At 40.7% G+C, this 13,808-nt stretch overlaps 2 protein-coding genes across 4 annotated transcripts in view; both read left to right on the top strand.

The window, feature by feature from the left end:
* ell (elongation factor RNA polymerase II) overlaps positions 1-3,158 on the top strand; it is a 38,701-nt gene extending 35,543 nt beyond the window's left edge. The window contains exons 10-12 of the mRNA XM_079688935.1: positions 76-247; positions 343-387; positions 480-3,158. Of these exons, the coding sequence (XP_079545061.1) occupies positions 76-247; positions 343-387; positions 480-584 (322 nt within the window). The 3' untranslated portion in view covers positions 585-3,158. The remainder of the gene's footprint in view (positions 1-75; positions 248-342; positions 388-479) is intronic.
* A 4,358-nt stretch (positions 3,159-7,516) lies between these two features.
* The window catches only part of LOC307033309 (histone-lysine N-methyltransferase, H3 lysine-79 specific-like), a 29,199-nt gene continuing 22,907 nt past the window's right edge, over positions 7,517-13,808 (top strand). For 2 of the 3 annotated variants that reach the window (XM_079671730.1, XM_079671729.1), the window contains exon 1: positions 7,517-7,918. In XM_079671730.1, the coding sequence (XP_079527856.1) occupies positions 7,838-7,918 (81 nt within the window). In that variant the 5' untranslated portion in view covers positions 7,517-7,837. The remainder of the gene's footprint in view (positions 7,919-13,808) is intronic. The other variant, XM_079671731.1, reaches the window with a different exon arrangement.

Below are 13,808 nucleotides of genomic sequence, written 5' to 3'. Positions count from 1 at the left end.
CCGTTATTTCTCTCTCTTGAGCTTTCATGTAACTGGATAGCTCCTCCCTCAATCTCTCAATTATTTTCCTCCTAGGAAGTACATGGTGATCGGCTCTCCGGAGCAGCGTCAGAAGTATAAAACCGATTTCAACGCCGAGTACAGCGAGTACCGGGGTCTGCACGCTCGGATAGAAGGCATCACCAGGCAGTTCACGGTGCTCGACAACGAGCTCAAACAACTCAACCAAGGCACAGACAAGTACAAGGTACATCCCCTACGCAATGTCATTTTTAGCACTACAACGATCCACCAATCAGTCTTATTCTTACCCTTTATTCTGTGTGTTTTCTCTCTCTACAGACAATCCATAATCAGATACTTCAAGAGTATCATAAAATAAAAAAGGTAAGATTAAGTCCGGCTATAACACATATTTCTGTTTTTAAAAGTACGTAAATAGATGATCAGATTGTGACTGTTTCTCATGTCCCCTGCAGACTAATCCAAACTATAGCCAAGAGAAGAACCGCTGTGAATATCTACACAACAAACTGGCCCATATAAAGAGACTTATTGCCGAGTACGATCAACAGCAGCTTTAGAAGTAGTTATTGCACAGTGTTTACCTGTTGTCTCTGGAAACCACGCAGATAAAGGAAAACTCTGGACTCCGTCTGTGCTAAAAAAGTGTTCTCATGAAAGATGCCATGAAAGGAGTATTCCCCTCATTGGGGCCAAAGGCTCTAATGAGGAATAAGCAGGACACACAATCTTTTTCTCTCTTTAATTTTATTATTTTTGTTTATTTTTTGGAAGATGGGGTTGTGCCTAGTGTGGCCAGGTCCGTCTGTGTAGTTACAATGCATTCAGAAAAAAAAGTTCTGTGTGGCTTTTGTTTTTCTCAACAGCCCACCCTGAGGTCTGAACGAGACAAACGTGGAAACGTTCCCACTTTCTCGGGAGAAAATCCCCCAAAATCTTTCCTGCTTTTGAAGGTGGGCGGGCGGGCGGGGGGGGGGGGGGGGGGGCGGGGGGGGCAGGATTTATGCCAAATGCGACTAATTTGTTTTTGAGTAATGAAAGGATTCCTCAGTTTCCCCCATATCGAATGGTTATGACGTTGGAGTCTCCGTTTTTGTTTTATTTTTATTTATTTTTGACACTTAAATGGGGGGGGGGAACGAATTTTACACTCCTTCATATCAGTACTTAAAAGCTGTCTCTTCTTTTCTGTCCTCACATCTTGAATGTCCGCCAGTATTTTATTCAGAAGCTGCCTTGCTCATCTAATTGTCAAATCTGTTGGCGTTTAATATATGATTTCTCTTTTAAAGAGATGCAGATATACCTTGTTGATTAAATCAAGCATCCAAATGCACACAGTCGGACGCCTGTTTGTGCGCTCGGCTTTTCTTTTCTAAAATATTGTGCAGATGTCTTAACGGAGGGGACGTGTGAGAAAGTGTCCCGTCACTCTTGAGCGGTTTCCTTCTCCGAACACTGTCCTCCTCACTCAGTCGTTACAAGCTGCAGTGCTTGTTCATCGGTTACTACAGCGGTCTTTAGTAATGGTTCATCACAATGCATCAATGGAAAACTATAATCAGCTCTTAATTGGTTGTCTTTCCACTTTAGGTCATGATGGCTTTTGTAGCAATATGAATTATCCGAAGAGTTTATCGCCAGGCCTACTCTTCATCATGCTTCAGAAGATCCTCGAATTGTAAGATGATGCAGACAGGGGAGGCTTTTTTCTTTTCCTCTTTAAAAAGTGGTTTATATCCACAGATTTGATTTATTTCCTAAGTTAGCATTATTGTCCCCTTTTAGTTATGTTGAAATGGTGTTTACAGTTTCTTTAAAAAGATCATAATTTTAGTTTTGTCTGCTCATCGGCCCATGTGATAGTCCATCGAGACGACTGTTAAGATGAAGCCATCCTCAATCATCCTCCGGGGGGGTGGGGCGTACGCTCACCTGCGACCAGTTTTTGCCTTTTTCAAATGTGATGTCAGATTTTCACGGACCTGAAATCTATTTCCTGGATAAGCTCTAAGAAATGCCGCGTCAAGACGTATCCACTCGGCGTTTCCGAAAGAAAAATTAGACCTGCTGTATCAGAACTTCCCCTGATGAGTCGAGTTTGGTCAGCGAGTGCATTTCTGATATCGATCTTTTTATGTGAATATGAAAAATCTGCACTTTTCTCCTGATCTTGCTGTTACCTGGGGGTTTTGTCCAAATGACACTTTTCTCTTTGTCCATCAGAGTGCATGCTTTATGAATGTGTTACAATGAACAAGTCTTTGTATCTTTACTTGAAGAAGAAAAAAATAACTGCCCAAGGATATCAAAAGCCAAGCAAAGGCCTAGCCCAACTGAATTCAGTTTGTAATCAATTCGACGTGGCTCTGACCAGCATGTATACCAAAGTGCTTACCGGGTGGGATGAAACACAAACGCTCTACCAAATGTTGGCAAAGGAAACATGTCGCAGTATTCTCAACTTCCTGTTATCATTTCAATGTTCATCATTTATCACCCAGTGGACTTTTTCCTCAGTGTTTTTCTTGTGAGAAGTCAGAGGAGGCTCCTTTGCTTCTCATGAGATTTGCATGACTGTACGGCAGGTTTCAGATTATATCGCTCTCCTTTTTGCAAACACTACATTTAGGCCAATGCTCCGAGACTCATCACAACGATGCTGCTGAGTCTGGATCTGGGACTTAGTGTATCTGGAAAGGTGTTAAGTTTGTAAAGGGGAATGTCTTGTTACCAGATGTATCATTGCCCAGTTTGGCAGTACAGACCCTTTCCACCTCTCTTACTGTATCTTTTCTTCTGTTACGGTCAAAATCCATTGTGAATTAGTTCATCAGTAAAGAAACGTTTTGCACCACAGCAAACTGTTTAAGAGTAACGATATGCCAGCACAGGAGTACCGTTGTATGAGTTGATTGTGCCAAAATGACCTGTTGTATAGGTTTTTTTCTTTTCTTTTTCTTTGAGTATATACATGCTGCTGTATAAGCAACGAGGGCTTTGGAGAAGAGTCGTGAAATGTTGGCGCTAAAACCCAAAGCACGCCTTTTTTGAAAAACCATAAGGGACTGGGACTGAAATTGATCTTTGTTTCAATAAAAATTCTTTAAAATCCTTATTTGTGAAATTCTGAACCAGTTGTTGCTGTCAATTATTATTACAAGGTTACATTTTATTATAAGTGGAAGATTTTGGTTGTTTTGAGTTTCTTTTTATTAATCCTATATATTTTTTTAATGGAGAATATTTATCGTTGAACATGGATAGCAATACCGTGAATGTAAATGACACGGGGTTTTTTTTTTTTTTTTTTTGCAGGAGAAAAATACAAAATATGTAACACTTTTACTTTGCAGACATAGATCAGCTTATTTCAGCCCTAAAACCATTTTCTAAAACAAAGTAAGATGGAGCCTGGTTTCTCCTTTCCATAAAACTATTAAAAATAATAAACTCAGTATTTGATTTCTTCTTTTTTTTTTAACTCTTTTCCTTCCGAATAGTCTTCTAACATTTGTTTACAATTACTGCAGCCTGTATTGGAAAGGCTGTCCTGTAGATGGCAGCAGTGTCACACGTTTAGTCCCAAATGCCTCCACATGGTGCAGGGACACTTTGTTTTTGTTCCAAAAAAGAGACTAATTCACTAGAAACATATGGATCGCTCTGCTATCCTCAGTTTAAATAGTTTAACCTGAGAGTTAAAGGGTCAGCGCCAGCCGCTAGAATCTATTTTACTCCAAGGAAATTATGGAAAATGTTTAGTTGACCCACTCCTTTGACTATTTATGGTAATTGGGCAGTATTCTGTACGAGTTCCTAGTGACCATCCTGTTATAACCCATGACTGCATGCTGATTACTGCCAAGTCTGTCCCTTGCACCGAAATGCATATCCCAAAACAGGCCCTCAGCATGTGGGTGTGAGCAGAAGATCTGCAGCGGTGCGAAGGAGAGCGCAGTGCTGCTGTAATCTGACACACTGTGAACAATCCCAGAAATCTACATAGCGACTGCGCTCCACTTGGCCCTGCTTCGCCTCGCTGTGCTGCTACTGGCTGCCGTCCTAATACTGGCCTCAGTGCTGCTCAGGGAGCTGGAGAGGGGGAGGGTGGTCCCAGGTCAGAGGGTTCATTGTGGCAGGCTGCCACCTCCCCTCAACATACAGCAGTGCATATATGTGTACACACATTGAAAAGAAACTGAGAGCTCTCATCCCCCTCAGTGTTTCCAAGGTTTTACTTTGATTTTATTTGTCTGGGCTTTTAATTTTAGATGGTATGCTAACAGAGCGGGTTGGAGCTCTAATGGTGAAATGTAGGCCACGGTTGAAACAAAGGTCAGTCAATTATCCGAGGTAATTGGTTTGTGAATTGGACATGAGGGTATTTCATAATACATTCTAAAATGGTTCATTTGTCTATATTGTAACCTGCACATTATCCAAAAGACAGAAAAGAACTCTCACTGGCATCCAAATATATCTGACTCCCATCAACTAATTTGTTGACATAAAATATGTAGTCCAAAACAGTCTTATATAGTCAAGAATTAATACAGATCAGTTCATTTAAAATTATATTACTTGTTAATGTGATTTCTTCAACATTAAAAATGAATCAACGTTATCACAGAACGACATACATGTACAGTTTTTTTTTTGCCTCTGTTTAGACATTTCAGCGATAGGAGTGACAGTTGTTTTTGTTGCTCTGCCTCCTGTAGCATCCTCTGACTTTGATTAATTGTGTGCTCACGCTGCAGAGAATTGAACACACCACAGCAGTCGTGCACACTACTGTCCACAGACCTGTGTGCAGGTGAGGGTTCAAAGCACAGAGCAATAACCAGTTCTGCTGATTTACAGCCAAGCATCTGCAGACACTTTGTCATTTTAAGTGCTGGGAAGGAAAAGTTCAAATCAATCTCAGTTCCCCCTCTGGCTTTCTTTATCTTGTTATTGCCTGGGTTACTACAGTCCTCACAATAAACATGTAACCAATCAAATCCCTATATTTACCTTATTTAAATGTATCTTCTTGAATACTTCCTTGTGCAGTGTTTGAGTTACTTAAGTTGCAGCTAGTTATGTCTTGCCCTTGTTGACGATGCTTCAGCTATATGAATGCTAAGAACTAAGAAAAGTGAAGTTGAATGCATCTTTGATACTTAATAAAAAATATCTTGGTAATGAGCAATTTTGTTGCAGGTCGGGCAGTACTGGTCAAGTTAAATGAAATTGGTATGAATATTATCTAAACTACTGCTACAACTTTGAGGCTGAGGGGAATATTCTTTTGATCTTGTTTTGCACATGGAGAAGAAAATGCTGTTCAAGGTTCAACCACACTGTACGACTCTTGAACAACAGTTTTTTATACTTGGACAGTTGTCCTCATTTAGGACTCTGATCAGTCCAGGTCTATTGATCGTGATTCAGGTTTAACCAGCGTTATGCTTTTCCTTATCTTTCACTCTTTCTCTGTCTGTAAATATGTATCTGTATTAAAGGTCAGTTGCCGTCTGTGATGAAAGGTTTATTAGTTCTTAGTTAATGATTCAGCGACATTCATACTATTGATGAATGTTTCCAGTAGGGGCTTGGACTGGGAGCTGTAGGGTCGCCGGTTCAAGTCCCCGACCAGACCTAAAATATGGAGTGTGGACTGCTACTTGGAGAGGTCCCAGTTCACCTCCTGCCCTGCCGTGGTGCCCTTGAGCAAGGCACCGGACACCCCCCTTCCCCCCCTCACTCCCATTGCTCCCCGGGCGCTGTACGATAGCTGCCCACTGCTCCTATACTAGACTCCTGGTACTAGGATGGCTTAAATGCAGAGAACAAATGTCACTGTGTGTGCTGTGTGCTCTGCATGTGTGACCATTAAAGAGGGGTTCATCCCTCCAATTCTATTCAAACCAAACTTAGTAACATGTTCAGGTCTTTGAGCATGTGTGTTTTCAATCCACTTTCTAATTCTCATCCTTATTTGAGCTTCTTTAGTAATGCAGTGGATGTATGGGATAATCTTCAAATCCTGTTCAAACCTACTACACTTCCACTGAAGTTATATTACATCTGTAGCACTTCATTTAGCATAACAACACTGTGAACTATTACAATCAGCTCTTTTAAATATTAACAGTTTTGAATTATTAAAGTTTTATTTATTTTTCTTTGTTCTCTTGGATTCATTATTAATTACGTGTATCATTGCATTTTTTGCTTTATTTTGTTCCATTGCAATGGGATTCAGCCCACTTCTTTTACATCCTCAACTCTTTAGGGAACTGCATTTCATTGTGTGACATCTGTGTGATATTAATAGAACGTCTTACTTTGGCAATATTTCAGTTACCTTACTGTGTTTCCAGCAATGCATTCTTTAACTTTTGTTTTCAGCAATACTATGCAAAAAATAAGAGCTTTAAGATGTTCAGGCAATTCCATTTACCAGAAATGCTTTGCAATTTGTTTTAGCAGTTAGCATCAAAATGCATCTTCTAGAGTGAATGCCTTATCTTGTTTACTCTGAGTTCGGTATTTACTATGCCTTGCTTTCAAAGAGAATGATGACAACTTTTATTAAAGTCCTGACCAGGAGTAAACTCTCACTGATACACAGAGCTGTAAGAGACAGTGCAGCCCATACTCAGTACTAACAGCTGATATTTTAAATTAGATCACATCCAAGTGTAATCAACATTAATAAACTTGTGTATTTCATATAGACGTGCTAGTTCTAGGACCCAGGTGTTGAACTGACACACACTGCTGTCTGATGCGTGACCGAAGGTCTGCAATGAGCGAGGGAGGGAAATGTAGATATTATACAACATGCAATGAGCAGATATTCTGAATATGTGTGTTGAATAGCCTAGTAAAAGCAGCTTTTAGCCAAAAATTTATGATTTTGACAATACATAAACCTTCTCAGACTATATCACGTGGCCTATAATCAAATTGTAATTTTCTGTTACATTTGTATTCTAGTAGCCTACGTTATGTGATTAAAAGGTACCTTTATAATAGCAGAAGTCCGCATTGGTCACAGTTTAATCTCATGATGAGCACTCTAAATGATGTTCAATAAAGTTTAAGGTACAGAAAGTTGATGCTGCTCTAGTATCTATGAAAGGCTGATTAGTCTTGTTTAGATGTATTTCTTTATGAGAGCCATGTCCACCTGACATAGCCTATAATATATAACACATAATAAACATGAATTGCCTTTATATAGCCTATAAAAAGATAGAGTTCAAACCCAATGCATACACAATTAAGTGGAATATTTATAAAAAATCTTTATTTTAAAACAATGAACATTAGCTATATAAATTAACATAACATAATAATCATTTCCTCAAGATTTAAATTATAACTTCCAAAATTAAACACTAGTGTTATCGTCCAACTCAACGTAATTCTATCTACATTTAGCTGACATAAAGTGATTTTAACGCCACCTGGTATCACGGTCTCAGTGACGTCGTGTCGTCTCTGCCCCCAGTCGCCCCCTGCCATATTTATTCATGCCGGGCAAGATGGCGGCGATACGGACGATGTGTTATTGCCAGTGGACGTAAACAGGCATTTTCATCAAAATACAACCCCTAGTCGGATACATTTATCCACTTGACCGTGTTGTGTGGGTGTTTACCCCGCAACCAGTGCAGGCGTCTTTTTTTTTATTTCACGAGTTTCCACGTTTCTTTCTTACAACATGTTCACGTTGTAGCTCGCTCGCTAAACGACCGGCTGGCTAACAGAGAGCAGTAGCTAGCTAGCTAACCACAGCCAAGCCGTGAAGTGGAGAATGGGAGAAAAGCTGGAGCTAAAGCTCAAATCGCCGGTTGGAGCCGAACCTGCTGGCTATCCGTGGCCATTACCGGTATACGTAAGTGTTGAACCTCAAATCCATACAGGTTATATATTGAGATTTAGTGTCTGTTTCTCTGGGCTTTGTTAGCTAGCTCTTTGCTAACATTGGCTAGCTGAAGGGAGCCATGGCACGCTCGTCCGGGTAATCAGGTCATACTGGTCGGGAAGGTGACAGACATGAGGCAGCTCCCATGACTGATCAGCAGAGGTGGGAGAAGTATTCAGATCGTGTACTTTAGTGAAAGTAGAGTTTAGGAATGATCTGTCACAGGTAAAAGTACTGCAATCAAAATGCTACTCAAGTAAAAGTAAAAAAGTATCAGCATCAAAATAAACTTAAAGTAAAAGTAGTCATTATGCAGATTGGCCCATTCTCTGATAATATATTTAATGTTTTGATTGTAATTATGGATGCATTCGTGTTCATATCAAAGATGGTCAAAGTTCAGCTATTTGTGATTTACCTTGTGTGCTGCATGGTAGCGTGTGAATGTTACTCCCCAAAACTAAAGGTATTAATTGAATGTAGTGGAGTAAAAGTATACAATTTACCAGTGAACTGTTCTGTAGTAGAAGTACAAGGTAGCAAACAATAAAAGTACCTCAACATTGAACACACATGTGTCTCTGTTATGATCCATCATGTTCATACCGTTCATACTCAGACACCAGGTCATGTATTTTATTTGACATGTATATGGTGTACTTAGTCAGCATTACTTGCACAATGGTCTTGTAACATGATCTTGCACTGTTTCAAATAGAGCATTAACAACATAAAGCCCTTTTGGCAAAGTCTCAGTACTTTCATCTTGCAAGAGAACTAAACTGGGCCACATAACATGGATATGCTAAAAACACATGTAAGTGTTAGCACATTAAAAGGTCATGCCTGTTCTCTGCACAGATCCTCCATTCGGACAACAGTAAACACACACAGGACGCACACACAGGACGCATAGCGAGATTTCTCACAGTATGTGCAGGCATGTGAATGGCATTCCTAAAGTGGTGTGTGTGTGTGTGTGTGTGTGTGTGTGTGTGTGTGTGTGTGTGTGTGTGTGTGTGTGTGTGTGTGTGTGTGTGTGTGTGTGTGTGTGTGTGTGTGTGTGTGTGTGTGTGTGTGTGTGTGTGTGTGTGTGTGTGTGTGTGTGTGTGTGTGTGTGTGTGTGTGTGTGTGTGTGTGTGTGTGTGTGTGTGTGTGTGTGTGTGTGTGTGTGTGTGTGTGTGTGTGTGTGTGTGTGTGTGTGTGTGACCAGCTGGTTGTGTTTTTGTTTTTTTAACTCTATACATTAGTGTGATCCCTGATCTGTCATTTCTGAAGTTACTCATTACGAACCATCAGTTTTTTTTCTTTAAAGTTGATGTAAAATGCTGTCAGCACGTGAGTTTCTGGTTGCAGTTGACTCATTGAAGACAAACGGAAAGGAAAGCGGTTGTCTGTTCTGTGATCTTTTTAGTGTGGTATGGTTCACTTAAAATCGTGCTTTTCTTTTATGGTAATTGTGGTGACATATACAGGTGTGACTGAGAGTAGCTGTATTTCTGAGAATGTCTGAGTGGGGTCTGTCGGAGCTCTTTCTCCGCCCACACTGAACCCAGATAGACTGGCAGTCTTGTCATCTCGAGATTTAGTTTGTTTTGTTGTTCATCATCACATCATGATCTGAATGAGTCTCAGAGTTCCTTGTTGATGTGATCAGCCGCTCCACTCTGTTTGGCTGCTAGAGTTGATCCTCCCTTTTACACCAGGCCACAATCTGATATCACTTACAGTTCTTCCCTCCTGGACTCACTGCCTCACCCATTTCCTTATGTTAAGCTCTTTAAGGACGAACAGAGAAGCAGGCATGTCAGGAATGTACACAGTTTAATCTAGGGTCCTGCTTGATAACTATTTATACTGGGACTTGCTGTATGTGGTGCATTGTATTAAAACAACTGACAGTCCTGCGTTTGGAGTCCTGCAATATGAAGCCTTTTCATTGAGTGCTCTCCTCCTGTTTCAAAGAGGAAAGACTTCCTCTCTCTTCCCCCTTCCTCTCATGTCCATATGGTCAACTCAACAGGGAGGAGGATAAGAGACTGCTTCCCTTTAGCAATGCTTTATTAATAGAATTCAAAAACGCATGGCAGTATTTGAGCTCAAATGTGTTTTTGTCACAGTTGTATACTTCTTTAAACTGCTTGCTGGTAACAACAGATCCCACTCCATGTAGATGTATTCTTCCCTCCCACAGAGCATTAAGATTGCTTATCTCACCCACAGAGAATGAACACAGTGCTGTCAGTGTTGTGATGCACACAACATGGCCGTTGAACAGGCTGTTGCAATATAAGGCGTGCTCTTATTCTAATCCAGCTCCAAGAATGAAGCCCATAAAAGTACTCTTTCTTTCTTTAGCTCTGTGTTTCTTCCTGTCTCCCCATTTCTCACTAAATCCCCACATCTGTGCATCAGTAAATGCTTCCATATGAAGGACACTTCTGGTGTTTGTCCATCTGGTTCTGGGTGTGAGCACTAGCTAAGCCTATATAACGCTTAGAAACTGCTGAATGACTTTGTTCGATCTCACCTGGGAAATGTAGCTTCTATTTACAAAGTAATGACTGTCAAATGAGTGTCAAAACAATTCCTCCGTATGATTGTAATCATCAGATATTACAATTTACCGTTTTAAGTATCTCTGCTCAAAGAGATTCGTGTTTTGGTTTAGATAGTGATGTTGTGCGAGTTGTATTTCCTGGTTAGAGTAACAGGGTGTGAGTGGCAGGCCTGCCTAGTCATTTGTTTTCGTTGGCTGCTCAGGGACACGTAGTGGAGCAGCACGTAGTGTAAAACCCCGTCGACCACAGTGCGTCACAGTGACGCTAGGAGAAATTGACTTAAAAGGTGATGTAGTAAGGAGGAGTCGTTCATGCGGCGGGATAACCACATTGGGGAGAGAGGAAGGTCTCCTGTTCTTTATGTCTGACTTTCGCTTTCAGTCAGTGTTTATTTTTAGCTCCAGCCCTGTGCTGGTGTTGCTGTGTGCCGTCTTTGTTTGATCAGATGACACCCCGCGCCTTCAGCTTCTCATTGGCTCGCTCACACAGTCTCTTTCATATACTCACACACCTATTCCATATTTAGCGTAACACAAATATGCTGGAGGAGATTTGTAGGTCATGGTGCTTTTTAGGAACACAGCAGGCAGTTGGCTTGATCATGTAGCCAAAACTGCTCTGTGCTGACAAAAATAGTAGATTTCCTTGTTGCCATGCATTTCTCAGAGTCTGCCCATGTATTTTTGAGCTTTGGCGGAAGTTTGCGTAGTGTTGGCGGGGGTTATTGCGCGGGAAGCCGTGAGCTCCAGGCAGTTAGCTTTGGCCGCTGTACAGGCCTCAAACAGCTGACGAACAGACCTCCCCTCCTCTCTCCCGCGCCCTCACTTTCACCAGTTTGTTCCAGCTTTCTTCCTTTCACTTTCTTTCCCTTTCTACCCTCTGGTTTTTCCTCCTCTCGTACTTTCCCCTCTTTTCTGTTCCCTCTACCAGAAGCATGGCAGAAAGTGGGTCAGTGGGTCAGCTCAGGACACAGGCTCAGGCTGGCTGCGTTCTGCCTGTAACTCGATTCCTTTAACTCACACAGAGCTGATCAGCACACTCTAACTTAGTTAACTAACTATAGCTACATAACCAGCACGGCCCCTAGTATACACGCACGCAAGCGCGACAACACAGACTATAACACCCCTTGCTGTTAAATACCAACCAACTATGTGCTATTTGTGCATATATATATGCCGTTAATAACTGTGCAATATATATACCTGGCTGCTAAATCCTAAGAACTGTTACAGGATGTGTATTTTGTAAATTGTGTAACTTTTTATTTTATTATATTTTTTATTATATTATAACTTTTTTTTAACTTTAATACTTTTTTATGCATGTAACATTAAACTGTCTTTGGCTCTTTTTCTGCTGTAACAATGTAAACGTCCCCTCTGTTGAACTAATAAAGGTATTCTGATAGACTTCCTTCAGGAGATCAATGTAAATATTATTTCATTTAGATTTCTTTTTTCTAAAGTGCCATTATGAACCAGTCTCATTTAAATCTCAGAAATGGTTTGGAATCTTCAGTTTGTGTTGAATCCTTAATCATTTTTCCTTGGTTAGGTGTACTCCAACTTTTATAAAACTTTGAATTAAAAACACCGCATGCCATTTTAACTGGATAAATGCTGTCTGTCAGGAGAGTCACATGGATTTTAGGCTGACAAGCATTAGGAGACAGACAAAGATGTATTGTCTGGACCCCATGAATAATTATTTAGTAATGTGATTCCTAGAATTACAATTTACAACAAAATTGCTGTGGTTTTTTGAGCCCACACTTGCATTTTTTCCACAAAGCAAGAAGCCAATAGGATTACAAAGAATTGGGCAGAATGTTATTCCACCCCGGCAACCTGAAAACTAAATCCAGGTGTTCCTGAGTCCTGTGTTTATGAACAAACTGACACTGAACGTACATGATACATGATAATTATATTAGAATGCTACATTTGAGAGCCGGCTTCTTCATCCATACTGAGAACAATTTGGTGTTAAACGATGAGTCCCTGAGAAGTCTAAACAGCATTCAGGGACATTAGTGCTCACTGTTGTGTCTGAGAGATGTTACTGCCACAGGAGGACAAATCTGATATCATAGTTGTGGTGGCCATGGCACTGTGTTAACAATAATCTGTAATTAAGTTATTTCAGTGGGCGTGTGTTTGTAATTATACATACTTTACATTAGTTACGTGATATGCATAGTAATTAGGGGGGTTGACATTAATCGTTTCTACTATGCATCGCGAAGTGGACGATTCTGCATCGATGCAGTGACAGAACATAATCGATTATAGCGTAGTAACGTTGCTTCCTGATTTTACGGCCACGGCTTTACAATAAAGTTTTTTTTTCTGTCACTTTAAAGGTGACCTATCATGCAAAATGCACTTTTGTATGTCTTTTATACATGAATATGTGTCCCCGGTGTTCCAGGGAACTCACCAAGTGTCAGAAAACACAACCCTCTCTATTTTCCTCCATACCCAAATCTCTTAAAAAGGGGCTGCAACGGATCTGATACAGACTGATCCAGATTTGAACACTTCTATGACGTCACAGAAGTGGCGCTACAGCTATTGGGCCAACTCCACCAATCAGGAGACAGCCACGGACATTGCCGTTGGAAAGCGCTGGAGACGCTGTAGTACATATGCCAGGCCTGTAGATGGTGCTGTTCTCACAGAATCAGCCCATGCAAAGACAGTGTTAAATTGAGCGAAATGAGGCATGGCTAAAATGCATGATCTGTTTGGTATTTTGAAAAATACAAAGTATAAATATGCCTTATATAGGTATGGTCCTACACTATATTATTCAAATATAGCATGATAGGTCCACTTTAAAATCAAATCGGTCGGTGACGCAGAGATCAGGGAACAGACGTGACAGCGACACCAAACACGGAGCAATCTGCTTTATCCACCAACACAAGAACACCAGTCCAGAACCGACAGCAGAAGGACCCGCTCTGAATCACTCCGTGTCGCTGTGGCTCAGACACACAGGGATTTATGTTTTTTTTAAATACTCGCGTTACAATCATGTTAGGTTTTTGGTGGATTTAGTTAAGTCTTGGATTGCAGAGTATGAATGTCCTCTTGCTATTTTCAGAAGATAAATACGTGTGTAAAGTATGTGAAGGCAGGAGGATAAAGCTTCTGTGATCACAGTCTCCTCTGTTCCTCCAAACCCCGCCCCCCCCCTGATAATAATGAGTGACAGGCTGATAGTAACCTGATAGAAACGTTATTATTCACTTAATCACTGATTGAGATATGATCAAGCTAACTGAATCTCCC

This window comes from Notothenia rossii (genome assembly GCF_949606895.1).
Source record: "Notothenia rossii genome assembly, chromosome: 1".
Taxonomy (NCBI): Eukaryota; Metazoa; Chordata; class Actinopteri; order Perciformes; family Nototheniidae; genus Notothenia; species Notothenia rossii.
This window is presented reverse-complemented; position numbering and strand designations above follow the sequence as displayed.